The 26,625-nt window shown below is 32.9% G+C and overlaps 2 protein-coding genes across 2 annotated transcripts; both read left to right on the top strand.

Annotated features, from left to right (window-relative positions):
- Positions 1–10,671: 10,671 nt before the first annotated feature.
- Positions 10,672–16,532, top strand: LOC18613947 (uncharacterized). Its single transcript, XM_007051439.3, has 8 exons — positions 10,672–10,980; positions 11,396–12,658; positions 12,728–12,818; positions 12,966–13,123; positions 13,215–13,266; positions 13,960–14,039; positions 14,149–14,242; positions 14,788–16,532. Exons 2-8 carry the CDS (start codon positions 11,480–11,482, stop codon positions 15,393–15,395), a joined length of 2,262 nt encoding a protein of 753 aa, XP_007051501.3. The 5' UTR covers positions 10,672–10,980; positions 11,396–11,479; the 3' UTR covers positions 15,396–16,532.
- A 6,377-nt stretch (positions 16,533–22,909) lies between these two features.
- Positions 22,910–24,369, top strand: LOC18613948 (myb-related protein 308). The gene is made up of 2 exons (XM_007051442.3): positions 22,910–23,266; positions 23,386–24,369. The coding sequence occupies exons 1-2, from the start codon at positions 23,134–23,136 to the stop codon at positions 24,114–24,116; spliced, it is 864 nt and encodes a 287-aa protein (XP_007051504.1). The 5' UTR covers positions 22,910–23,133; the 3' UTR covers positions 24,117–24,369.
- Positions 24,370–26,625: the final 2,256 nt, after the last annotated feature.

Below are 26,625 nucleotides of genomic sequence, written 5' to 3' on the forward strand. Positions count from 1 at the left end.
AAAAAATATTTTTAAAATTTATATTTGATATGATTTTTACTTTTAAGAGGTAAATAAATTAAAAAAAATTAAGTTAAATAAATACATAATTTATTGTCCTGAATAATGAAATCAAACATATATTGTGTGCTAGGATAGCTCAAAAGTTTGTCATATTAACATGCTAGGACAACTCTTAATTGAAAGGAAGCCCACGTGTCAATTGTAATCGTTGTATTCTTCTTCTTTTCTTTCTTTTGCTCATTGTAGAAACATTTACAATCGACAAAAAATTAAAATTAAAAAATCATACATTTGATCAAATAATTTATAATTTTGAAAATAAAAAATAAATTATAACATCAAAGTGTGAAAAACCAGCATCGAAAAATGTTTATAATACTTAAATTTAGTTTTGATATTTTTATAATATTCTATCATTTTATGTTAAAAATCATACATAAAAAAAATGGAGAACAATCAACCACGACCTAGTCAGAGTCAAATTCTAGTATATTGTTAAGGGAGTCACAGTCCAATTAAGTATCAAGAATTTACTAGTTCTTAATCTGTCTAGGTATGGAGGTTTGAGTACAAGTATGGTGTTTCACAACCAAAATTTCAAGAGTGGAAAATAATGAGGATTTTATTTATTGGCCAACAAACTTGAGAAAACTGTACTTACGAGGACAACATATATACCCTTCTTTCTTCAAAGATTTCCTTGAGACCTGAGTAGCTTGTAGACCTAAAAGTATGCCATGGCAAGAGGGAGAGAATGAATTCCCTCTCCACCCTCCAGGCTAAATTAACTTAAAACAAAATGAAACTATTCAACAACCTTGTTACAGCTTGCTTTTTCACCTCCTCCCCCTTCTTCTTCTTCTTCTTCTTCTTCCAAGTTCCACCTTCAACAACTTTTAAGGGACATGGAAATTGATGGCATAACAAAAAGTTACCCAGTCAAGAATACTTTTACTCGATCAAAAAGAGGAAAAAGGAAAAGTATGTGAAAGAATAAAATTGAATGTTGAGGGAGGGAGGGAGGGAGCCGACAGGAGCCGACAAAGGGGAACGTGGGACCCAAATAATGCGCGACGGCATGGAAAATAAAACTATTTTATTACACAACACTAGTCGTATTTTCTTTTTTCTTTTTTGTTTTTTTGGTCATGGGTGTTCTTTTTTGTGACGGTGACGCATATGGTTTCAAATTCTGGGAAACAGCCATGGCCTCAGAATCTCAGTGCCTCTTTTCGTTCCAGTTTGGTTACGACTTACAATCACGTAACACGCTCTCTTCCCTGACAAGAGGGAAGAGGGGAGGGAAACCCCCTTTGCATTTTCTTCCTTCCTTCGTTCCTTGTAGTTTTCCCATTGTTTAGACTTGACAACACTAATAAAGAAAGACTATCCTTCCTTTTCCCTACACATGACTCCACTTAATTAATGAGAAATAATCATGGCTTTCCGTAGATGAGACGTGTGAGTAAAACAGTTTTAATTGTTCATTAACGCGTTAAACTTATCAAATTACACAGTGTTGAATAAAAGAGTAGGATAAGTCCAAACAAATTACAAAACAACTGAATTTATCAAAATTAAAAAAAGCTAACATTTACGGGTGTCAACTTGTATATGTACAAAAGTATTCAAATTATCTTTAATAATCATCAAATTTTCATTGGACGTCCAAAAGCAGAATCTTTGTCTTTGAATTTCAATTTTAGCCAACACTTTAATTTCATTTTTCTTGGAACAAAATGATGCAAAGTCATTCAATTGCTGTTGGAAAAAGTGTTCTTTCTACGCAATTATAAAGAAACCTTTTTATGTCTCCTAGAAAAGATAAAATTTTGTGTGTACGAACCAACTATCAAATAGGTAAAGCACCTTCTAGTTTCAAAGAAAACAGACACAGGGAACGGAATGGTAAGCGTACCGCTTCAACACACAGATGCTTTGGTGGGTTAAGCTAATAAAAATTATTCTCGTGTCCACAGGTTCAAGGTCGATGGCTTCATTTGAACCATTTCAACGTTTAACACATTCATCTGGTGCTCTACACGTCATTCGGCCTCTTTTCCAATATCGTTAATTGAATCTATTCCGAAATTTGATGTATTAATAATGAATAATTTTTATATATTATCAAATTATTAAATTTTGATATCTCAATAATATATAATTTCTATATAATACTAGACTATCAAATTTTGATATCTCATTAATAAAATTATTTTGAAAAAAAATAAGAAGTTACTATTAAAATTTAATATCATTTTGAGATCTTATTAATTTTTTATTTTTTAAAAATAATACTTGATTAATGAAGTATTAGGATTTATTATCTCATCAAATATTTTTTTTTGTCATGGAAGGAACCTATTTAGGCTACTTTAAAGCTTTTTCGCCTTGAAGCCGCTCAGTGGTTGAAGTATAACCACTCGCAACACTTTTGAACTAGATGTTCATAGTGTTTCGAGCTTTTTGGATACTGTGGCTACACACACTCTTGACCAAAATGCATGGTGACGCTCTTGGGTGATGATTTGCCTGGGAGGAATTGGGGGCCCAATTCCGATGAAAGGCCGCGCCAAAATGATTTGGGCAGGTCCCGGACAATAAACTGAAAGAAAAGAAAAAAGAAGAAGAGAAATTAGAACCATCCATTAAAGTACCAGTTCTGGTTGTTTTCCTTAAAACTAAAAGTAAGTCAACAAGGAAGGCCCATTGCTTTTACCTCATGAGTATTACATAGTAACCGATAGTATGTTTTATTGAACTTTTTCTCCAATGATTCAAAATCTCAGTAATGGTTGCTTTCTTTTTCTCTCACACACTAGACGACCAATAAAGTGATTTAATTTGGAAAAAGGTGTATAAATTTGCATGTCCTAGGTTGGATTCTTTTATTTCGACTATATGAATTTAAACTGTAAATCTATACCTATAATATAGGGTGATGCAGCAACCTAGATAGGCTTGTAGACCAGTAAGCTTTAAGTCTTTAACCATAGGTTTAGCATTAAAAGGATTTGAAGTTTGGATTCAAATTTTGGGTCCAGCTTCGACAATCCTTTTCATTTCGGTCTTAATCGAAAGTTATCACACAAATGAGCCAGGTAAAGGTTTTCAATGACTTAAGCCTGAAGCCTTGCAACCAATCAGGCCTTGGTTGTACTTGTAACTTCCATTTTAGGCCCTCATCAGGCTTTTGCATGGCGGTTCCCTCCCTAACGAACAAAAAGACTTGTGTGAAACAGTATTCGATTGTAAAGCATGTGTAAACGCAGAAGGAATTTGTGAAAATTTTTCGTTTGCATATCAAACATTCATCATAAAAATAGACAATGATTCTGATAGAAATAAGAATATGGACCACAGACTATCGATATCGATATGTATATATGTTGTTAAATGGGAAGAAAGAAAATGTGATGTTTAGGTAACCAGAAAGGCAGATGTGTGCTTTGTTTCGACCTGAATTAATTGATCCTGATCGGATCTATAATTTTGGACAGAAGTAAGAGATAAGTCTTTCATAGGAGTTCTTTTTCAATTGTCAACATCACATCCACCGACAAAGTATCAGTATCTTTATTTTTTATATATAAAATATTCTCATTTTTAACTTTTACTTGTAATTTTATATGAGTTCATTAAATTTTAAAATTGACAATAAAACTTAAAAAAGTAAATATTGTTAATAAAAAATATAAAAAAATTAAAGTACTTTTTTTCTTTCTCTCATTTTTTTTTTGTTCTCTCAAAAAATGTGGCTAATTGGCAATGCTTACATTTCCCGGCCGACCACTCCATTACAAGTGCTCCTCGGGAAGCATCACTCCATTAAAAGAGAAAAAAAAATTTTAATAATTATAATTTATGTAAGAATAAATTTTAAAATTAATAAAACATAAAATTATCTTTTTAATATTATCGTATCATCAAATTAATATAAATATTAATGATTGATTAATAATTAAATTTATATGTTTAATTGAAAATATTTTTTTGAGGTAAATTGTATATTTCAAAAATTAATAAATTTAAATAAAATTATAATTAAAAATTAAAATATATATATTTTAAATTTTTTGCAAGAAAACCTCATTTGTGAAAGCCCCCGAAACGCAAGTAAGTCGGTGTGGGTTCCTTTCAGGCTCTACTCTACTTAGGGTGATCCAACTAAAGCCCAACATAGTTACAATGGCGGTGAGGGCGCCTCCCAACGGTCGGACTTGAGTTTGCACCTTCGAGAGTGGTCCATTTCGAAAGATATCTTGTTGTGAGCCCAAGCCATGAGATTTGTGCTCGGCCAGTTTCAATGATATTTCTCTCGAGTAATTGAATCCAATGATGCACGATAAAATCTTTCCTATTTTAGTTACTAGCGATGTACTCATATAACATGCTTGATTCACTAAAAAAAATAAAATAATTATTTTATAAAAATGAAATAGAAAAAAATAATTATTATGTAGATTGATTCATGAGAATGGAATAAGATAAAAATTATTATTATTATTTATTCCATTGTTTAGTTGGTAGGAATAATTTTAAAAATAATAAATAAATAATAAAAATACATTTTATTAAATTTAAAGACTTTTTAATTAAAAAAATACTATGATAGGAAAAAAATACTCTTGATTAAAATTAAAAATTTATTTTGTTAAGAGATAAAAATATTCTAAGTAACAAAATCAAAATAACTTTTAATATAATTAAACAATATTTTCACCAAAATACAAACATATTTTTATTATAATTTAATAATATTTTGGATTAGAAGATAATTAAACCTTTTTATTATAATTAAATAATATATAATTTTAAAAGATAAAATATATTATTTATTAAATTTAAATAATACTAAATAATATTCTTTATCACATTTATTATATTCAAATAATAATATTGAATAAGATGCTTTATAATATTCATTATAGTTAAATAATATTACTATATTAAATAATATTTAAATATTTTCTTTTTTTTTAAATGAAGTAAAAAATTTTGTGCCTTTTGTGCTTTAGAGAGAAAAGGAGTGAGGAAGAGAGAGAGAAAAATAAGTTTAGTATTTTTTTTATAAAGTAATTTTTTTAATTGTAACATGATATATTTGTCTAATCAACTTATTTTTTTATTACCAATAATTTGGAATAGCCACTACTGAGGAGGCTTTGATAATGGCTATTTAGGCTTCTCTTGAAATGGTTATTCCGAAAAATAGTCATTCCATTAAACCAATTGCACCTTTATCTAAAAAATAAGAATAAGAAAAAAATGGTTATTACATTTTCCCAACCAAGCATATGTTTAGGTCTGTAAGCTATATTTTTGTTCTGATCTTAACATTTGCCCTTTCCTTATTCCTGTAGGTTTTTTTCTTGTTTACATAAAGCAGATTTTAGACTATGGTATTAAGGCTAGTCCTGGTTTCTAGCCTTGTCTCTTCGTTATTCCATTTCTCTTGAACCAATCTTCTTATTCGAGAAAGAAGAAGAAAAAAGATGAATTGAATCCAAAATGAAGTTCGGATGTGTTACTTACTTGTTAACAATTTATATTTGTCATGATAATTTTTTTAGCAAAATGAGTAGCACTTACAAAATTAACTTGAATAATATGAATTGTTCATATATGCCAGTTTAGCAAAATGTAGGTAGAATCATTCAAATTTCATTTTAGAATGCAATGGTTAGAAATGTGATAAAGTGTGAGATTTAATTGAGCTACGCAACAGGCGTTCTAAAAGTAATTCCTTTGTTGGCGCAAGCCATCTGCCCCCACTTGCCTAGCCAGTTTTGGCTCTGCCAAGAGTCATACTGAACATGTAATTGTTTGGGCCTAATTTTCCCCTCGTCTCTCTCTCTCCCATTATGCTGAGATGAACTCACCAGCACTCATTTCTGCCTAACTGGGCAGAGCAAATGCAGCCGAGAAGATAAATTGTGAAAAGTGCTAGGCCTCGCTCGCTGGCCCGGCATGCCCTGGCGTCTTATGCAAAGCGAAATCTTGTTAATTTCCGTACTTTGGCATCTTATAGAAACCCGGGGTGTCAGCACACCAACTCTATACCATTGCTTGATTCAACTTACGTGCCCGTGACAAGTGCTATGACAAATTGCAGTGAAGTATAGTCATGTCTTTTTATTATCTTTGGCCAGCCATGTCGAGGTTAATAGATTATAACTTCCTCGATTCCACGGTGGAGCTTAGGATCTAACATGAATTTTGATCCACTCATTCTGGTCGGCTGTATCTTTACTGGGCTTCAATGCCGCATTCAATGCTCGCTGATAACAATTCAAAGTTGTTCTATTGCTAGTTGCAAAGTGATATTCTGCTCATCATCTTTTTGGATAAAATGAATATTGGGTTCAAACAACTCCTCTGCACGTGCCTTTGGTGATTGGCGCACTGCTGTCTGAAGATCATGTCGGTGGCCACTAGATTCTAGGAAATAACTAGAGGGATAGATCTTCTTCAAGATTATTATGCATATGAATCTCATGGTAAAAAACAGAAAAAAAAAAAAAGTTACATGCTTCAAATAAACAAGTAGTTTCACGTCTATGATTGCTTTTTTATTTTCTTTTTGCTAATTGGTAAATCTTATTCACCCTAAATAAAAGATGATACAAAAGAGATTTTGGCTTTTCATAATACAAAAAATGGAGGAGGGAATAGCAAACGAGAGGAAAGGGAAAGACCCAAACAATTAACATGATCAGAAAGAAAAATCTTCTCAAGAGATCAGGACATCTGTTTAAAAATAAATTATTTAACGTGATTTACAATAGTAACAATTTTCTCGTGACAGCTAAAATTGTTGGGATTAAAAGAAACAATGAGTTACTGCGTATCACGTCTGGGGTTGCTTAGAAAAATCCCCATGAGCAGGTTTTCAGCAGTAGATTCCTAGTCATCTCATGGCCTCCCAATTTTTGTCACATCTTGCCATGGAGAAATGGTCCAAGTTGTTTTGCCCGAGGAAATAGCTTGCCAAATCTATTACTGATACTACAAAATTTTCTGAGTAGTCTATGCACATACGGATGATTCCATGTCTGTCATGGACATCACTTCGAGATATAACATCAAAGTACTACAGTTCAATGTTGCAACTCTCAGCACAATCATTATCTTTGTACAAAACTGTCTAGAAACTAACAAATAAATAAAAATCATTGATCTCAAGCTTTTCTCAACTAAGTGAATGACATGAGTTCGAACCCTAACCCAAATTACGCAGCAAATACGTCATTGAAAAAGAAATGTGGGGTTGTGTAGCCACTTGTTGTAAGCTGAAACAATTCTCAAAAAAGTAAAAGTTTCCTCCCATGCTGGGTTCCACACCATCGCATCACCTTTTGTAACATGTCGCCTGCAATGCCATGCAATGCCATGGCAACGCTCCTCCAGTAATAATAACAGTAGAATAAATGTTCTTTCTTAGTTTCATGTAGCCAAAAAAAGGGATCGAAACAGTTGAATCCTTCGGGTTGATTAGACGTGAAACAACTAGATACATCTGAAAAGGGGCAAAAAAAGAAAAGAATGAAAAAAGGGTACGTTAAATAATTCATACAATCCACAGCCACAAAGATTGGATAACAGGCCCTAAACTCTGACATTCAATTGGGCAGCATGATTTTTTGGCTAAGGAGAAAATCTACGGCACCCATTTGGCATAATCAGGACTGTGGGACTGCAGGGTCCACTCAACTGTCTAACTTTTTCTTTTCTTTATACTTACCAAGAACCCATTGTTTTTCTCAAAGGAAGCATCTGGAATTCTCAGTTTCGAAGAGTTATGTTGGGGCATAAGGAATAATAAACGCATGGAAAAAAATAGAATAATTTTTTAAGCATAGACAAATGTTTTTGGCCAGTGTGTAGCTTTTGTTGCCGTATAATAATAAAGTCTAAATGAACATGCGTGACATGCACATAACTGATATTATTGCAGAATTATGGGAAGTAAAGTACGTTTAATAAAGAATAGAGATTCATTGTCAAATTAGGTGGGTAGTAGTAGGAATGTTATTATGTCTAGTGGGGTTAAGCATGGGGCAGCACGAGACATGAAAATATAAGTAATTAAAGGGGAAATAAATTAGGTGGTAGTGTGGAAGGAGGGCTTTAAATCAAATGCCAACCAACCATTAATATTATTCTTATGAAACCCAATAGCTGAAAATATAAATAAAATGTGGACATGACATGCAAGTTATTATATATATATATATATATATTATTCGAACTCTCTAGATTTTCAGGTGGGACAAGAAGGTCGGTTGAGTTCGAAATTGAACATGGATGGTGTGATGATGACTAAAGATTTTTGGGGCAAATATTATGGACGAAGGCAAACAGAAAATTTAACTTTACAAAAAAAAAAAAAAACCATAGGAAGTGTGGGTCTGTGCTTACATAAGAATGGGTAATATAGTACTGCTCAAAGCTTGGCTGGGTTTGTTTGCTGTGTTTGCACCAATTTTCTTCTTTGATTTACATGTTAAATCGAGCCACATCAATGTCAATTGTATGGAGTGTACCAACCGAAGGAACATTCTGCTGCCTTTTTCCTCTTAATTATTACTCGTGCCTAGTAATGAATTGATTAGGCATCTATGCCTAGAGGCTAAATGTTGTAAATGAAAAACAAACGCTCAAACAGCAATCATATAATTATTGTTCCCACGCTTAAAATTTATTACTGTTTGGGTTACATGATTAATGATGGATATAAGTTCTCCTTTGTTAAACCTTCCATCAAGATTTGATAGTAGATATTTTGTAAATATAATTACAAACGAGTCAAGTTTATTTGTAAATTATTTGAATTGAATTTGATAAATATTTAAATTTAATTTGTTTATTTTCAAGTCGAGTTAGAGTTTGAGTTATTTGAATAACGAGTCATGTTGAACTCAAATTTTATAATATTATATGACTTGTGAGCTTTATTGATTTTTTGTTTAATTTTATTAATATATATAAATAAAAATATAATTTTTTATATTTGTTTTCAAATTCAAATTGAAATCAAGGTATGAAGTTTTTGTATAAATTAATGATAATTGAATCTAATTGAGTTGAACTCAAGTGATTGAATTAATTTTTAATCAAATTTGAGTAAAAAAAAAACATAAAACTTGACCTTGTTTTATTGACAATTTTTTATTAAATTGGGTTTGGCCTAGCACTGCATTGACTCGACTTAACTCAATTATATCTTCAATATAACCATGGCATTATGAAAAAAGTTAATTAATTAATTAACTAATATACTGTATCTTTCTTTCCTTTTTTCCCCATATTATATATGCTATGTAAAATCAATCTCTAGTAACCCTTTTTACTAAATTGGATGGCTCCGTTCTTCATTCTAAAAAAGGAAAATAAGGTCCATCAAAACCATTTGTCACAACGAGAAAATTAAAGGCATTAAGTCAAACCATAACGAAAATAAAGAATATGGTCTGTTTATTGAGAAACAACAATATATCAGGCTCGTGCAAGAATCATGCCTTGTACTCTTTATATGCTTATTTCGGCTTATAGACAAAGATTTAGTACTTTTCAAGTCTCTCTTTTTTTTTTTTTTTGAGGGCTTGAAATTCGGGTTAATTGTTGCTTCAACAGCAGACAGCTGCATGAAATTTTCCACATTAGGAAATGAATCTGTTGAACATCAAGGCATCATGCTTTTGAGGTTTCTTTAACTAATTAACTGGATGGAGGCAACCTTAACATAAAAAATGGTAACTTATTGTTGCTTACAAGGTTGCTTGCCCCTGGATTTTAATTAGTATATAATAATTATATCATATGCAATTTGTGTTGACAGAGAGGGGGAACACGACATAGGTTAGTTTGGTTTCTATTTTTGCAAAGGGGTTTAATTTAAAACTGATAAAAACAGAATTACAGTTGATTTTCTTGTGAAAAGACAGGGAAAAGGGTATAGTCATGAAATTGTCGTTTTAAGCAGCTACAACTATGGTCATTGACCATTTTAATTTGAATAAAGATAAGATAAAGATGTTAACAAACGCCCCAAGAGCTAGTTTATATTGGTAGGAAGTACAAAGAAAAGTAGGGGAGGTACCAACGACAGCAGACAAAGCACACAGCCGCCTCATCTGATCTTCTGCCGAAAATCCAGAGGCCAAACTTCCAGCCTAGATTTTTGTAACAGCTGTGTTTACATTGAATTGAACCCCAACTCTCCTCATCTCCCTCTGCTTGGAATTGTCCATTGCCTTACCAGATCATGTCCGCACTATCTGTCCTGGCCGCACTATGCCAAAAAAGGAAAACATAAATCCACGTACAATGTTTATAAGATTAAAGACAACTTAAATTCACAGTAAAACCAAAGAAAATACCATTCAAACAGTTCAACTTAACAGTTTTGCCCAAGCAATAAATTTTAACTTTTTTTCCCAATTAATCCATAATGACTTGACATTGAATTTTCATTACTTAAAGAGAAAAAAAAGGTCTCCCCTTTCAAAAAATGACAAACAATTATTATATGCTGCAATTGCACACGTGCAGGTTTCTGGCATTCAACTGAGAAGAAAAGAAAAAAAAGCTCTAAAACAAAGGCGTGATGAAGTGATAATTAGAGGTTAATTTATAATTAAAACAGTGAAAAAGCAAAGGTCACTGAGTCAGAAGGGGAAATAGTACGGGCAGGGCAGCTCAGCAACACTGCTCGACTCTCCAAATCTCGTTTCTCGGGCCACGTTCCACCCGTTTTCACTCCTCTCGAGATTTTCCGCCTTTTTTTTTTCCCACCTTTTTTTACTAACCTACTTTCCATTTATTTTTGTGTTTTTTAAAGCACACTTTGTTCTCTCCATAGAAAGAGGGAGAGAGAGAAGGAACTGGAATTCCCCACGGGAAGGTGTCAAGGTGATGATGAGATATGAATAAGCGTTATCGTAGGCTTGACGGACTTTTCATCAAAAACCCCAGGTGCCCAAACCCTACCCACTAAATCACTTTTTTGTTTCTTTCTCTTTTCTTTGTTTTATGCATTTTTTATTGATATCAAAAAAAAGAAAAAGAAAGACACCATTCTTGTTTATCTATTCATTCACAGTTAGTTGTTTATCATTTACTTATTTGTCTTATCATTTTAATGTCTCCTCTCAATTGCTCTTTTTCACTTTGCACTGATCTGTTGTTTGCAATTGTTTTGAGATTTGAGTTTTGGCGTAAAGCCGTTCCTCTTTATATTATCTTATTAGTTTCAGTGGGTTTTAACTGGGATCTGGGTTTCTGGGTAGTAGTTTTATAGTTCTAAAAATGAACTGAATTTATGTTTTTTTTTCTTTCTTCTTTTTGTGGGTTTTTGATGTTTTGTGTGTTTCTCATGTTTTCCTTTTAGGGAAGTTAGAACATTGCCTAGGGTTTTTGTGAGAAGACAATTTAGGTGGGAGGGTGAGTTTTCATGGGTTGAACTGGTGAGTTAATGATGGGGAGTTTAAGTGAAGAGGAAGATCAATTCTTTGACACCCGTGAAGACATCACCTCTGTGTCTGATTCAGGATCCGATTGTCCCGAGAATTCTGATTCTGAGTGTGCTGCATCTGTTAATTCAATGCCGGCTAACTTTGGATTTGAAATTTGGATTAAGAACCTCAGCAGCATTCGTGAACGACGTGATAAATTTCTAAAATGGATGGGTTTAAGTGTAGGTCAGGCTGTCAGGGAAGGTCCCTCAAACATGTGTTGTGATGAAATTGAAGTGGAGACTGATAGAATTATGGAGACGAGTGGAGCGGTCTTAGGATCGTCAAGTTTTGATGATGGTTTTTCATCAAGTCAGTCTTCCATGTCTTGTTGGTCAAGTGATGCCAGGGAGTTGTCAGATGGGGCATTGAATGATAATTTCACGTGTAGGATTAAGAATTTGGATGATGGGACGGAGTTCATCGTGGATGAACTTAGTCAGGATGGCATGTTCAGGAGACTGCGGGAAGTAGGTTCTAATCATTTGCTTACCATTGATGAGTTTGAAAGGAGGCTTGGCTTATCCCCTCTAGTTCAACAAGCAATGTGTCGAGAATTCAAAGAGGTTTCCAATTTAGGGCCAGAAAGAAAGCAGGGAAAAAGGGGATGGCTTAGGCGATTAGGTGCTGTTGCTTGCATTGTTGATAGGCAGGTTGACGCTTCTCGAATGATATCCAATGATTGTTATCCAAATTTAGAGGCTAGGATTCAAAAGGTTCGAGTTAGATCTTACAAGAAACGGTTGAAGGAGTTCTCTGCTCTTTATATGTGGCAAGATATACAAGCCCATGAGGGTTCAATCTTAACAATGAAATTTAGCCCGGATGGTCAGTATCTTGCAAGTGCAGGGGAAGATGGTATTGTGCGTGTGTGGCAGGTTGTGGAGTCTGAAAGATCCGGGAATTCTGACATTCATGATGTCAATCCTTCATATGTCTATGCAGAAAATAACTTTTCCGAATTAGTTTCTCTTCATGCGGACAAAGAGAAAAAAGGTAAATTGAAGAGTGTGAAGAAAAATTCGGACTCAGCTTGTGTCATTTTCCCTCGTAAAGTTTTTCAAATTTCGGAGAAACCTATCCATGAGTTCCATGGGCATTGTGGTGAGGTCCTGGATCTCTCATGGTCAAGGAATAAGGTCAGTAATTGCTATGAAACAATTTGCTAGAATTTATTTGGGTTTGTAATTAAAATTTATGTATTGCAGCATGTTCTATCGTCCTCTGTTGATAAGACAGTTCGCTTGTGGCAAGTCGGATATGATCAATGCCAAAAAGTATTTTCCCACAATAATTATGGTAATATGGTTCAACCCATGCTCGAGTTTATTGTATCTTATTTTTTGTTATAGGCATGTCTACTAAGGTGAGCAATCGCCTTGGACGTTGTGATTTGTATCATTATAATTGTTTGATATACTTATTGGTAATTGCTCTGTGATACAGTGACATGCGTTCAGTTTAATCCTGTGGATGATGATTACTTCGTAAGTGGTTCCATAGATGGGAAAGTGCGCATCTGGGCAATTCCTGGTTGCCATGTTGTTGATTGGACTGACTTGACAGATATTGTCACAGCTGTGTGTTATCGTCCTGATGGAAAGGTTCGCTGGAGCTTTTCTTTAGCTAATTTATTTAGCAATCAGGTCTCTAAATACAATGATTTTTTAGTTCATTAATTCCTTTTCTCTGCAGGGTGCAGTTATTGGTTCAATGACTGGCAATTGCCGCTTTTATGATGCTTCAGGTATATCTTTATTTTCCTAGTCCCTTGTATGAAAAACTTTTGTATTGTTCAAAAATATCTCTGGTAATGTAATATGATATATTTGAGGATCTGGAAAACTTTACTCTTTGTTTAGCAGTGGCTTTGACTGTTATCACATTCGTCTTAAATTTGACCATGTTCAATACATTGAAATAGAATGTTGTGAGGATATCATCAGAATAGTGCTTGGCTGTAAGAAATTAAAAAGATTGATGTTTATTCGTTTCTATAAAACAATCTATCTGTGTCTAGAAACTTATAAGTTTAGAGGGCCCACACAGATCAAGAGCAAAGGAAAACATTGTCTGCTGTCTGCTAATGAAACTTGGTTTTATTTTTGTTGAATGAATTAAACCTCGGCTGAAAATGTATCCTTTAAATTTGGTAATTGATAAACTAGAATTTACTGTTGCAATTTCAAGGGGAATGTTGGTGAATTCTCCTTTTCAAATCCCTTCTCTGGCTTTTCAGGGGAACCTTATTGTCTCATTTTTGTTTCCAATTTATTTAACCTGTATTTTTTTGCTCTTATGATGGCAGCATGGTAGTATTGACTGGTGATTTACATTATTTATGTTCAAACTCCAAATGTTCTCTACTGAACCTATAATAGATGCCTTTATAAAAGTTATTTTTTTGACAAACACTAACTGGTCTGCTTACATGAAACAGATAACCATCTGCAACTTAATGCTCAAATATGTTTACAGAGTAAGAAGAAGTCACCATGCAGTAGGATAACGGGATTTCAGGTGTTCACCATTCCATCTGTTTTTCTTTTTGCTGCTTTTCAAATATCTATGTTCTCAAGTGAGCTTCCAAGCACTTGAAAGTTAAAAAGAAAGGGATTTTCTTCTGTAGTTTTCACCTGGGGACCCAGATAAATTGATGGTCACATCTGCTGATTCACAAGTCCGAATCCTCCATGGTGTTGATGTGGTTTGCAAATTTCGAGGTAGGTACTTGTTTGCTTGGTTTAATTCATATCAAATCCAAGTCCGTTGCCACTTTGGTAGATTTGTAATTAATTGGAATTGTGCTAATGAATAATGATTCACTGACACGGAAAATAAGTGATGCAACAAGGAGATATAGCAAACATTGATCGAAGTTTGAAGTACCAAATTCATAGTTGTTTTGAGAGAATGTTTCTTGAAATTTTTATTATATAAAGTTTCCCCCCCCCCCTTTTTGGAGTCTGATGGGAAAGGAGAGTGGAGTAAATGGATTGAAGGTAGTATAGGAGTAAAGGTTCGGCTGGGAAAGGGGAGAGGGTATAGAATTCATTATTACCATTGTATCCTGATTTGAAACCATTTCTAAATATATTTTGAAGAACAAAAATGGATCATGATCAAAGATAATAAAATTAGAATATTCTGTTCTCGAACTCTGCACTTATTCTACTCTTTATGCTCAATCTAAACACACTGTTATTTGGTTTAAACTCTCAGCTATATGACTCTGTTCTCTCTCTTGAATTGCCTTCTCTATCTACAGGCCTGCGTAATGCAGGGAGCCAGATATCTGCATCATTCACCTCAGATGGGATGCGCATTGTTTCTGCAAGTGAGGATTCTAATGTCTATGTGTGGAACTACATTAGCCAGGACAGATCAGTACCCCAAGCAAAGAACAACTGGTCTTGTGAACGATTTTTCTCGAACAATGCATCAGTTGCAATACCTTGGTGTGGGATGACATCTAGAAACTCTATTTTCTCCAAGACATCAGGAACGTCACCATCACCAAGGGTTTTTTCTAGCTCATGGAGGTGCAATGAATATACTGGGGCATTGCAATCTGAGTTGGGTGAGAGCTCTCAACACAAATTGCCATTCTCATCTTCTGAACGTTTTTCACTGGGCCATGGATTTTTTTTAGAATCCTTGCCCAAAGGTACTGCAACCTGGCCAGAGGAAAAGCTTCCTCCGCCAAACTCATTGGTAGTATCTTCTGCAATGTGTAAATCTCAATACAAGTTGCTTAAGACATCTTGCCACAGTGCACTTGGTTCTGCTAACGCATGGGGCCTTGTAATTGTAACTGCTGGCTGGGATGGACGGATCAGATCGTTCCAAAATTATGGATTACCAATCCACCTTTAGCTTATTGAGGAGATGACTTCCAAATTTTGCTGTTTGATTTTGGCAAAACAAGGGTTACATCACATACCTTGAAGCTTTTGTCTGTTCAGACATGGGGCTAAAATGATTGATGCTTGGTTGATTTCCTGTTTGTGTATAACTGGGTTTAAGGTACATCCACATCGATATCAGGACATGGTGTTGAATGGAATACATGTATTATGATCTGATGTCAAAGCCATCCCTTTTCTTTAGCAGGCCGGCCAAGGTTCTCAGGTGTGTTATAGTGGAATCAAATCATAGTTGTAGTCAACATTCTTTTCCTGTGCTTTAGTTCAGCCGGATGTCAAGAAGTGGCCGGTTGTATCTAACTGGATCAAATATCCAGTTTAAAGATACCATTCTTTAATTTGTTAAAATTGAAAATCTAAATTAGACGGTCATGCCATGGAGTCCCATTTGAGGTTTTGTATATTGCAGTACAACTGGAGATGTTTTGTGGGGTCTTCTGGGGACTCATCTTTTAGAGTGCATAAGGAGGAAAATTATAGCAGGTGGTCAGGAGTTACTCTGGAAAAAAAAGGTGGGGCCCTTTTCCTTTCATGATTTTTTGGCAGTTGAATGATTGGCAGACATGGTGCGGTAAGAGCTTTGGACCATTCTGGCGGCTGTTTGCATCCTCTGAGTGGATGGGGTCATTGTCAAATGACTGGTCTGTCAATTTCCACTTTCCAGTGATAAGCTGCATTTGGATTGTTGTTCTAGTGCCACTAAGCCAAGTCTTTTGTGTTCTACCTGGAAGAGTTATTTGGTCTACAAAAGGTTGCCTTGTGAGCCTCAACCCCATGTGATGCCAGGTAAAATCTTAGTTGTCATAATTAATTCGCAAGCTTTGTATTTAATTTTTGATACCCTGGGAACCAATTGCAAGGGTTGATTATAGAAAAGAAAAATTTGCATATAGAGGATCAGAATCTTTTTTTTTTTTTTTTTGAAAAAGGATCCGATGTATGATTACAAGTGTAATATACTTATGTGAAAATGAAAAAAATAATTACATTATTGGAGACTGAGTTACTAGGGTGGCAGAATTTGTACAATTTCTGTAAAATGCATTAAATATGAGTAGCAAATGGACTTTTGGGCTTTGATGGTTTACCCTTGATATCAAAATAAGAAGTACTAGATTTGAAAGGGCATCAATATATTTCCCCTTTTGTTTGTGGTGATAGTTGGCCGCGTTGACCTCGTGCTCATGCGCCCTTAACCCAATTAACCAATAGTCTTCTTCCCTTAGCAAAAGACGAGAAAAGAAGCAGAAAACAACTTCTGTAATAATAAATATTTACTTCGTCAATAAATTATCGACTACTTAAATTGGTTTTGGAGCCAAACATAAGCAGAGCAATAAAACTGCATTGGTTCTTCTAAACAATATAGGTAGACAATGCGGAGGGGCAGGGCCTCTTAGTAGGGAATGAAATGATTGTGGTCACATACCAAAAGGCGTTTTGGCTTATTAAACAGTAACAGGATAACAGTACATGAGTATGGCATGAACACCAACTCTCATCCCTCAAGGGGTAAAAAAAACAAAGGATTTTCCTATACATCGGTGGCCATTAAATGATTGATATGAGTCGCAGAGAATTGATTCGGATATAACAACCGATCTTCTAGGACTGCAAGAGGCCTAGGCCGATAGCTAGCCCTGCTGCTGATTTAAATCAAAGGCTGCAGTTGTCGTTGGCTGCTGGATTTGGCCATGCTTTCAGTGTCTGATTACCAATCAGTTGTGCGTTTAGGTTCAACAGTTCAAGCATCACAAATCTCTACAGTTAAAATGTCCCACAAATATATTACCAACGTTTTTGGGCTAAACAAGTGGACCGGTGATACTTATTACTTGTTCACAACGCAAAAACCCCTCATACAACTTTATAGCTACACTAGTGGGGTAATTCATTTTTCTTGCTGTGTTTCTTGCAAGTGAAAGTAAACTAGTAATAATGCTAGTCCCATTGCTTTACAGCAAAAGGGTCAAGGGAGGAAAGGAAGTTGACACTCTTCTTTTCTTGGAAGTGAAAGTATATTAGTAATCGCTCTAGTCCATTGTCTATAATGCTTGCCATAACACGAGATTTTACACTGTCCAAGATATTTGGAACTTCAAGAGGAAGGAATTTGCGACATGGCCCTGCTTCACCAACCGCCCTCCGAGTAATTAAGGCCTTGACTTTTCTTGGATGCGCTCTTCTATATAACTAAATGCTTTGATTGAATTTAGGTAGTGTTGGGTATAAAGAAAATAAGAGCACATTTTTTACAATATATCTAATTAAATTATATTATAGTATTTATTTTATAACAGACCACTGTAATACAATTACATTATAATTAAGGGATGTAATGTAATTACAGTCCAAAATCAATGCAATCACATTATATTACACCATACAATGTTATTAAAAATATTTTTACCCTTCAACTTTATTACTTTACTAAAAATATTTTTTAATATTATAATTAAAATAAAATATATAATATAATAATTAAAAATTAAAAAAATAAAAATATAAGAAATTACAATTTATATAATATAGGTAAAAGAAATTAAAATAAAATATATCATATACAAAATTATATTAAAGAAATGCAAATAAAATATATAATATTATAATAAAAAATAAAAATAAAATATATGACATTAAAAATATATTTAAGAGATGATATTATATAAAAATTAATAATAAAAAATACAAGTATATTAAACTTGTATTTTAATAAATAAGGATAATTTTGAAAATTAACATTACATTTTCAACAAAATACTTGTAAATCAAACGTTAAAATATTATTTTTTTTATATTTTAATTATTATTTTGTTTGTATATCAAACTGTAATGTTATTTTTACTATAATTACATTATTTGTAATTACATTACCTATAATTACATTATATTGTAAAATATCAAACATCACTTTAGATGCATCATTCTAATTGGCAATTAGAGTCCGCATTGAGAACTTCACTCGCTCTTTGTGAAGCTGTTAATTAATGCTCGCTTTGTCCTCAGTCCTCACCGAATTCCGAAATCAAGTAAAAAAAGTTTGGCGAATTCTGAATGTGTGCCGGGTTTCCTGGTAGCTTTGACGAAAAGGCAGATTTCAACATAAACTCATGTTTGGTTATTTTTAATGTGTGGTGATTGGTTAAGCATATCACAAGGTGAGTGAGCACTTTTTTTTATTTTTCTTTAGTTTTGCAGGTGTGTATTTAATCTTTATTTGGCTAGACACAGAGAGAGAGAAAAAGAGGAAGCATTTACCAAAGTACTCTCAAAACCTTAGCTCTCCAGTCTCCACCACGTGATATACTCACCAAGAATCATGTTTGCGTGGTATATAGCAACTTGGTCAACGGGAAACGAGCACTTGGCTGTTGGATTCCTCCTGTCTCCCATTTCTTTGGCTTGACTAGCAGTTACAAACCGCAATTACTTCCATGTACAAACCCCAATCTTTCAATGTGCAGAATAATTTTTTTTTTTACTGAAAAGAAATTAAGAAAACACCAATCTCAAGACGACAAGGAAGACATATATGTGGCCATAAATCCTCATCCTGGGCGAACAGTCTCTTTTAATAAGCAAAATTGCACATGCTTCTTAGGTGCTTCTTCACTGCTTTTGCTGTTTGCAGAGAGTTGAGCTGCAGACAACTTGGCCTCAACCCTCTGAGGGAAAAAACAAAAGAAAAGAAATCCTCTGCAGCAATGTCACGCACTCAATGTCTGATTCAAAGTATCAATTGGGATCTTCCCGTTCCATACGTATAAACAAAAGAGATAAAGAATTCCCTCCTATATAATTAACGACAATGAATTAGAGTTAGACACTAGCTACGAGACACGTAGCATTTAATTAGTGCAACAATTAAGCTAGCGCTCCAACAGTTCCATTTCATATGATATTTAACTTATCTAGAATATATTTCCATGCACTCACGTTTTTCTTTTCTCCTTCATCTTTCCTTCTAATCTCTCCCCTCCTTTACACTCTCTCTCTCTCTCTCTCCATACATAAATATATATATATATATATATCTTGGGATTCTAATTACAGCATATAAATTATGAAACTGTGACCAATGGTTTTTTGTCAACTTTTAGATGGAAATTCGTAGAATGATTTGATCGTTTGCAACAATTACGTGATATGGTCCCATGTGATTCATTAAGATATGGAGAAGGAGAGGCTTTCCATGTGCAAAAAAAAAAAAAAAAAAAACAAGCCAATTAAGTTCTTGGGATTTAAAAGTTTTGAGGTTTCGAGGCATTTTAATTGATTAATATTTGCATGCATCTATATTTAATATTTTTTTATTATGCAAACCAGTCGGTCCACTTTATGCATATCCCATAATTAACTTGTTGATTATATTAATAAGATACACAATTAAGAAGATTGAACTATATATTTTGATATAAATAAATCTTTTGAAACTTTTTAAATGTTAAGATAATTAATTATACAAATTATTTAATTAGAGATATAATACAATATTGTTAATTAATTAAACTATAATATCTAATTAAAGTTATACTACAATCATGTTTGTTAATTAGAATTAGACCATAAATAAGATTAAGCCTTGTATGTATATGCTTCATGTCTGCTAAGTAGATAAATGATTGTTTGATTATAATTTTGGGATAAAATTTTTATCTCATTCCCTATAATTCAAAACAGCCCTAGAAAATTCTGGCTCTTTACGTTGAAAAACAAAATCCAAAAACGTGTTTTAGTATATAAAAGTAAATAGTAGGACGTATTTTCTCAAGTTGCTTTTTTTTTTTTTTTTTGATATTAGGGAATAAAATAGAAATTAATTACATCATTCTAAGTCAAGATATACCTAAATTATCTGCAAATAAAAAAAAAAATCCTAGTAGGCGGAGAATTAAAAATATGCAGACTGGAGATTTAATTCAACATGATTTTACTTTACATTGTAAAAGGTTTTGACAAGGTGAAAAAAAGCAAATCGGAAACATTAAATTATAACCAATTGTGGTACGTAAATTATGAAATCTAGGGTTATAATAATTCCTCTCTGGTAGCTTAATAATGATTGGATACAAATATATTATAGTAATTAATTACTATATATGATCCTTTTCTGATTATAAAAAGTTAGGTTATTCATGAGAAAAGTTAAATTTCTTTTTCTAATTGAGATATGGAAATTTGAACCCTACTTTTAGGTAAGGGGATTATTCATGAATTAATGAGTCAAGTATTTGAGAATTTGAGAAAAATTAAATTTGTGAATAGAAGTTTTTTTAGCTTCACTACATGTTTCGATTGATGTGTTATTTCATAATTTTATATCACTTGTCTAATTTTATATTTTAATAAAAAATTTTAACTTCTATACTCTAAAATTTAAATTTTAGATTTTAATATGAAAAATTTAAAAAACTTGTGACGTAAAATTATGATAGAGATGTCGGACAAGATTTGAAGATTTTTGTTTGAATTGGTATTTTAATATATTTCACAAAATTTTGAGTTTCATTATGCACTGTCGTGCAATCTACAAACCGCCGGCTATAAAGCCAGCTATAGATCCCGAAGTGGAATAGGTGATCGTCGTCATAAATCGCCATGCCTAATTCGTTCCCTCTCCTAACTTTCATACCTCTGAATGAATCTTTCACCAACAACATTCAAAAACTTAAAATTATTGTACGGACTTTTTTCCAAAAAGGAAAACCAATAAGGACTTGTCAATGGTGGTGGACTGATCATCCTATATAAAGTCGTAAGTCCTTTCAATTCCAATGGTTAGTGCACCAGTATCTTATCTAAATATCTTTTCTTATTATACCTAAACTAAAACCCTTATGACACATTCCATACATAAAATGGAATAAAATAAAATAAAATAATTATTATATAAAAATAGAATAAAATGATTATTATGTTATTTAGTTTATGGAATGAAATGAAATAAGGTAGAAATTATTTTTTTTTTTAGAAAGGGTAGGAATTGTTATTATAACTCATTTTGAAATTTGATTGGTAGGAATAGGTTTAGAATAGTTAAAGAATAAATGATAAAATGATAAAATTACTCTTTATTATAATTTAGTAACTAGACAAAATTATTCATTATTATAATTCAATAATATTTTTCCTTTTTTAATCTTTTAATTTTATTTTCTTTAAAATTTTAAAATATTAATAATTTATTATTAAATTATTAATATAATTTTTATTTCAATTTCTTTTTATTTTTTCTCTACTTGTATTTTCATTAAAAATTTAAACATTAATTAATTATTTTTAAATTATTAATATATTTTTTGTTTTAATTTCTTGTTATTTTTTATTTATAGATTGTAATTATTTACAATAAATAGAGAGATTTTTGTCTAATAAATTTTTTATTCTATTCCCATAGTCATGGAATAGCCATTAATATGGGAGAGGTGGGAAATGACTAAATCAAGATTTTGGATAATAGCCATTACTAAGAATGGCTATTCCCCACCTCAAAAACCAATCACACAAAAAAATAAAGAAAAAATGGCTTAGCTATTCCCCATACGGAACGTGCCATTAAATTAATAAAGGGAATTGAGTTTTTCCTGAATCACGAACTTTCATTCAAACAGTTGCTGATAGTATTTATGTCCAGTGGTGTAGTGAAGTGCCAGATTGTATGAATTAGGATCTCACTATCTATTTTAAAGGGAAACTTTCTTTTTTCGAGAACAAATAGAAGTTTTTGGAATTTTCTATATGAAAGAAACAAAAGGAAGAAGGGAAAGGCACAACTAAGTAGTAGCAGTGTAGACCAAAAGAAAAGAAGACTAGCAATAGCTTATATAAACATAAATAAAAAATTTAGGCAATATAATAGCTTCATTCAATAAATTAATATGGACCTTAAACTTGATTATCATGTTTCCATTGATCAGAAGATGGTGAAGAGAGAGGTGTTAAGTTTAGTTTCCATTTACGCTTAGTCTTGGCCCTAAAACTGAGAAAAGGAATAATACTCCACCATGATCATACTACGTACTACATTGAAAATTAATTATTTATATAAAAAAAATGACGGGCATGAATAATTTGGAATGGGAAGGTTTTGACCGTACACTTTCCACGTGATGGACGGCCGTAATTGAGCAGCCATGTAGCAATCTAGTGCGAGGCAGTCTCGTTTGGTATAAAATGCGAATGAGGGGTAAGAAGGGCAGATAGCGGAGAAGGGTCGTTGAGTTACACGTGGAAATATTGACAAAAATACTATAATTTTGGTCACGTTAATTGTATATGGTAGAGTTGTAGACCAACGCCTCCTGGACTGTAACCCCACCCTTTACAACCAAAAGCAAATCCCAATTATAAAGGAAAAAACAAAAAGCAAAGACATTTTTTTGTTAATTAAAAAAATAAAGGAATGAAAAAATTAAGTCATATAAATTCATGTCTTTTTAACTGTTTTAAAAGGCGAAGCCAGAGCTTTCGGTAGTTGTGCTCCTTAGAGCATCAGTCTCTCTACATCCTTTTCTCTGCCTTTCTTACTCTCATTTTTTTCCTTTAATCTCGCTCATATATTTCAATGCTTGGAATCTGAGAGAGAGAGAGAGAGAGAGAGAATCTGTGATCATCAGTTGAGTTTACTTGAGTACTAGTATACCACATACGTGAGAGCAAACGAAGAGTAAATTTTGAGAGAAAGAGGGATGGGAAGGGCTCCTTGTTGTTCTAAAGTTGGGTTGCATAGAGGTCCCTGGACTCCTAGAGAAGACACATTGCTTGTCAAGTACATTCAAGCTCATGGTGACGGTCACTGGAGATCACTTCCTAAGAAAGCCGGTAATTCATTTCAACTTAATTAAGACACTTCCCTAGAAGCATGATTTTGTTTTTTCTTGCCAAATTTTGGGGTATGTCAAGGTTTTTTTTTTCTTCATTGTTTGTTAATGGTTTTGCAGGGCTTCTTAGGTGTGGAAAGAGTTGCAGGCTCAGATGGATGAACTATTTAAGACCAGATATAAAGAGAGGGAATATAACTCCCGATGAGGATGATCTTATCATCAGATTACATTCCCTCCTCGGCAATCGGTGGTCACTCATTGCCGGAAGGCTTCCTGGTCGAACCGATAACGAGATTAAAAATTACTGGAACACCCATCTGAGTAAAAGACTTCTAAGCCAAGGGACTGACCCTAACACCCACAAGAAACTATCAGAGCCAGCAGTTCAACAAGTGAAGAAGAGAAAAAGCAGCAGAGGCAACAGCAACAAGAAGCAGAACAATAGCAAGGGCAAAGGCGCAAAGGTTGAGCCAGAAAAGCCCAAAGTTCATCTCCCTAAGCCCGTTAGAGTAACTTCTTTCTCTTTACCAAGAAACGACAGCTTTGACCAATGTAATACGTTTAGCACGGTGTCTTCAAGCCAAGGAGGAGAGGGAGGATTGGGTACAGAGGTTGTACAAGGACCTTGGTCAGATAATGTCAACGATGATGAAAATGGGACCGGATTTCTTGCTGCTTATGATGATCATGGTTTTGTTAACGGTTCAGATTTCGAGTGCCAGTCTCATGTACCAGCAAGTGATGACGATAATTCTCTCGAGAAGCTTTACGAAGAGTATCTCCAGCTTCTGAAGACAAACGATGATCAAGTGCAGTTGGATTCTTTCGCTGAATCATTATTGATCTGAGCAAAAGAACAAAAGAGAAAAGTCGGATGGTCTTTTGTGTGTGCATGTCAAATGGTTTATTGTCTTTTCTCCCAATAAAGTTGGTTGAAGTAGACTCTTAGCTTTCACGTGCTTACCTTCTAGCCAAAGTACTACGAAAACTGGAACATTTCGTTAAATATCCAAATATTATCAGTTGTGTAATATGTGGGGTAGAAGTTTATAAATACTACTATATAGTTTTGTAAAATAGAAATGACAAGTTGCATGGTAATGGACAGACCACGCCAGACCTGAAACTTTTTTATTGACATCATAAAAGCTCGAAAATTCCCATCCCCAAGTCACTTCCCAAAATCTGGGTCTGTTGTCTAATTCTCCACCGGAAAGGTCTCTCTTGGGCAAACTTTTCACCTTTCCTGAGTTACAATAAATCAGTTGTTGTACGCACTTCAATGTTTGATTCGTTAATTAGTATATAATTTTTTATTTAAAAAAAAATTTTGAATTTCTTTTTTCAATGAAAAAATAATAATAATAATAATTAATCATTTGTACAGAATAAATGAAAGGTGTTCTACTTTTATGTTGTAAGGAAAAACAAATGTTGGTTAATTTTCTTTTGAAAAACATGAGACGGAAATTGCACTATTAAAAGATTTTGGACTTTTTTTTTTCACTAAATTAGTGAGATGCTGATGGAGGTGGAAGTAATGGTCACAATCAGGGAAGAGAAAGAAATAAACTCAACTGGCGAATGTAACGTGGAAATATTGTGAAAATAAGAAAATAATCTCAAAAAAGTCATTCAAAATCTTATATAATCAATAGAATTAAAAAAAAAGAAAAAAAAATCAAACACATCCACAAAAACATAATAAATTTACGTGATTCGATTTTTTGATGACTATGTCTACTCATACAGCAACAGAAAAAAATTTATTAAAAAAAAAATCACACTAGTCTTATTCTATTTACACCAAAATCACTCTTTTTAAATTTAGATACTCACTAACTTCTCTTTTAACTTAATAATTTTCTTTAATCCCTTATGATCATTTTATGAGGCTAAATACAAGAGTCTTATCTTAATCTTCTTAGAATTTGATATTCTAATGTAGCTAGAAGTAAAGACTATAGACTATCTCAATAAAGTATACTAATTAAACTAGACTATCGAAAAGTATATGCACATGCACTGTATATATAGTAATGACTTGTTTACTATTTCATCTTTAAGTCATTTGTTTTTGTGCTTTAATAAAATCTCTCTACCTTGAAATGTCTAAATGCATGAAAAGTTTTCTTGCATATTTCTCTAAATTGCATTTGTTGCAAGGAATGATCTAAACTTGATATTTTCTCTTAAAGAAAAATTGTAATTGTCACGTAAGTAATAAATCAACACCAGTACTAATGATGCATGCATATAAAAACATACACGTATAAATTAAAACTAATAGTTATAAGATTTGACATTGAGTCATTTAAAAAAAAACACTCATTCACAAACTTTGGACACTTTGTAAGTCAAGAGCAAGAATTAAATCTCTCCTGCTTTACATTATGTAATTATTTCGCTTAACGATAGGTGTATGTACTAAAGTCAAAGAATTAAATCAAAATTTTTTTTTTCAAATAAAAAATCTTGCATTTTTTTTATAAAACATAATTCTAATAGGTCAAAAGAAGCACCAGCATACTAAAAATAAGAATATTTCTTTAAACTTGTTAAGGAAAATAAAAGCATCATTGTAATTGATTAGCTTAATATTAAAACACCTACCAATGCACGTGCTCTTTATCATTAATACTTATGTCTTTTATCTTGAAAGGCATATATACTTATGTCTTTACATACTAAAAATGAGCAGTACTTATTTTTTGCAAGTAGAATTAAAATGGGTAATAATTGTCTTTTGGTTTATATAAACTCGAAAAGTTGAAGTTTATTTGCAACAACAACTCTAAAGAGCAACTTTACATGTGGAAGTAATCATTCTATTTCAAAAAGGTTATGAAGTTGTGTTACGATTTATAAAGAGAAACTTTCAATTAATTCCTAAAATGAATTTCTTGGTTGGAAGCTTGTTGTCTTGAGAATAAATATGAAAACGAACGTAACGCAAGTGGAGTAAACACATGGCAAACCACCTAAAACTAAACAAGAGGCCGGGATAGAAACAAGTAATGAACTTGTAGAAATTGCAATGCCGTGGCAAAGAATGCAAACGACTGACGAGTACTGATGAATAATTAACATTGAGCTGCCATCCCTGCTCCGGAAAAAGACTTGAAAGTAATCAAGTTGCATTGGATTCAGGGGCGGAGCGTCCCTTTGTAATAAGGGGACCATGCCCCCCAAAATTTTTGAAAATTTTTAAATATTATATATTTTTTTGTGATTTTTTAAAATAATTTTTTATTAAATAATAATAAAATAATCTTACAAATCTCATTCAATTTTATTCAAATTCTTAATTTTTTTAAAAAATTTTTAAGTTACTCCACCCATCTTTTCCTCTCTTTT

The sequence above is a fragment of the Theobroma cacao genome, chromosome 1 (assembly GCF_053813885.1).
Source record: "Theobroma cacao isolate CCN51 chromosome 1, ASM5381388v1, whole genome shotgun sequence".
Lineage (NCBI taxonomy): Eukaryota > Viridiplantae > Streptophyta > Magnoliopsida > Malvales > Malvaceae > Theobroma > Theobroma cacao.

Coding starts and splice junctions, on each gene's coding strand:
- LOC18613947 (XM_007051439.3), top strand. CDS start 11,480: ATGATGGGGAGTTTAAGTGAAGAGGAAGATCAATTCTTTGACACCCGT. Junction 12,659..12,727: donor TCTCATGGTCAAGGAATAAG/GTCAGTAATTGC, acceptor TATGTATTGCAG/CATGTTCTATCGTCCTCTGT. Junction 12,819..12,965: donor ATTTTCCCACAATAATTATG/GTAATATGGTTC, acceptor TCTGTGATACAG/TGACATGCGTTCAGTTTAAT.
- LOC18613948 (XM_007051442.3), top strand. CDS start 23,134: ATGGGAAGGGCTCCTTGTTGTTCTAAAGTTGGGTTGCATAGAGGTCCC. Junction 23,267..23,385: donor ATCACTTCCTAAGAAAGCCG/GTAATTCATTTC, acceptor ATGGTTTTGCAG/GGCTTCTTAGGTGTGGAAAG.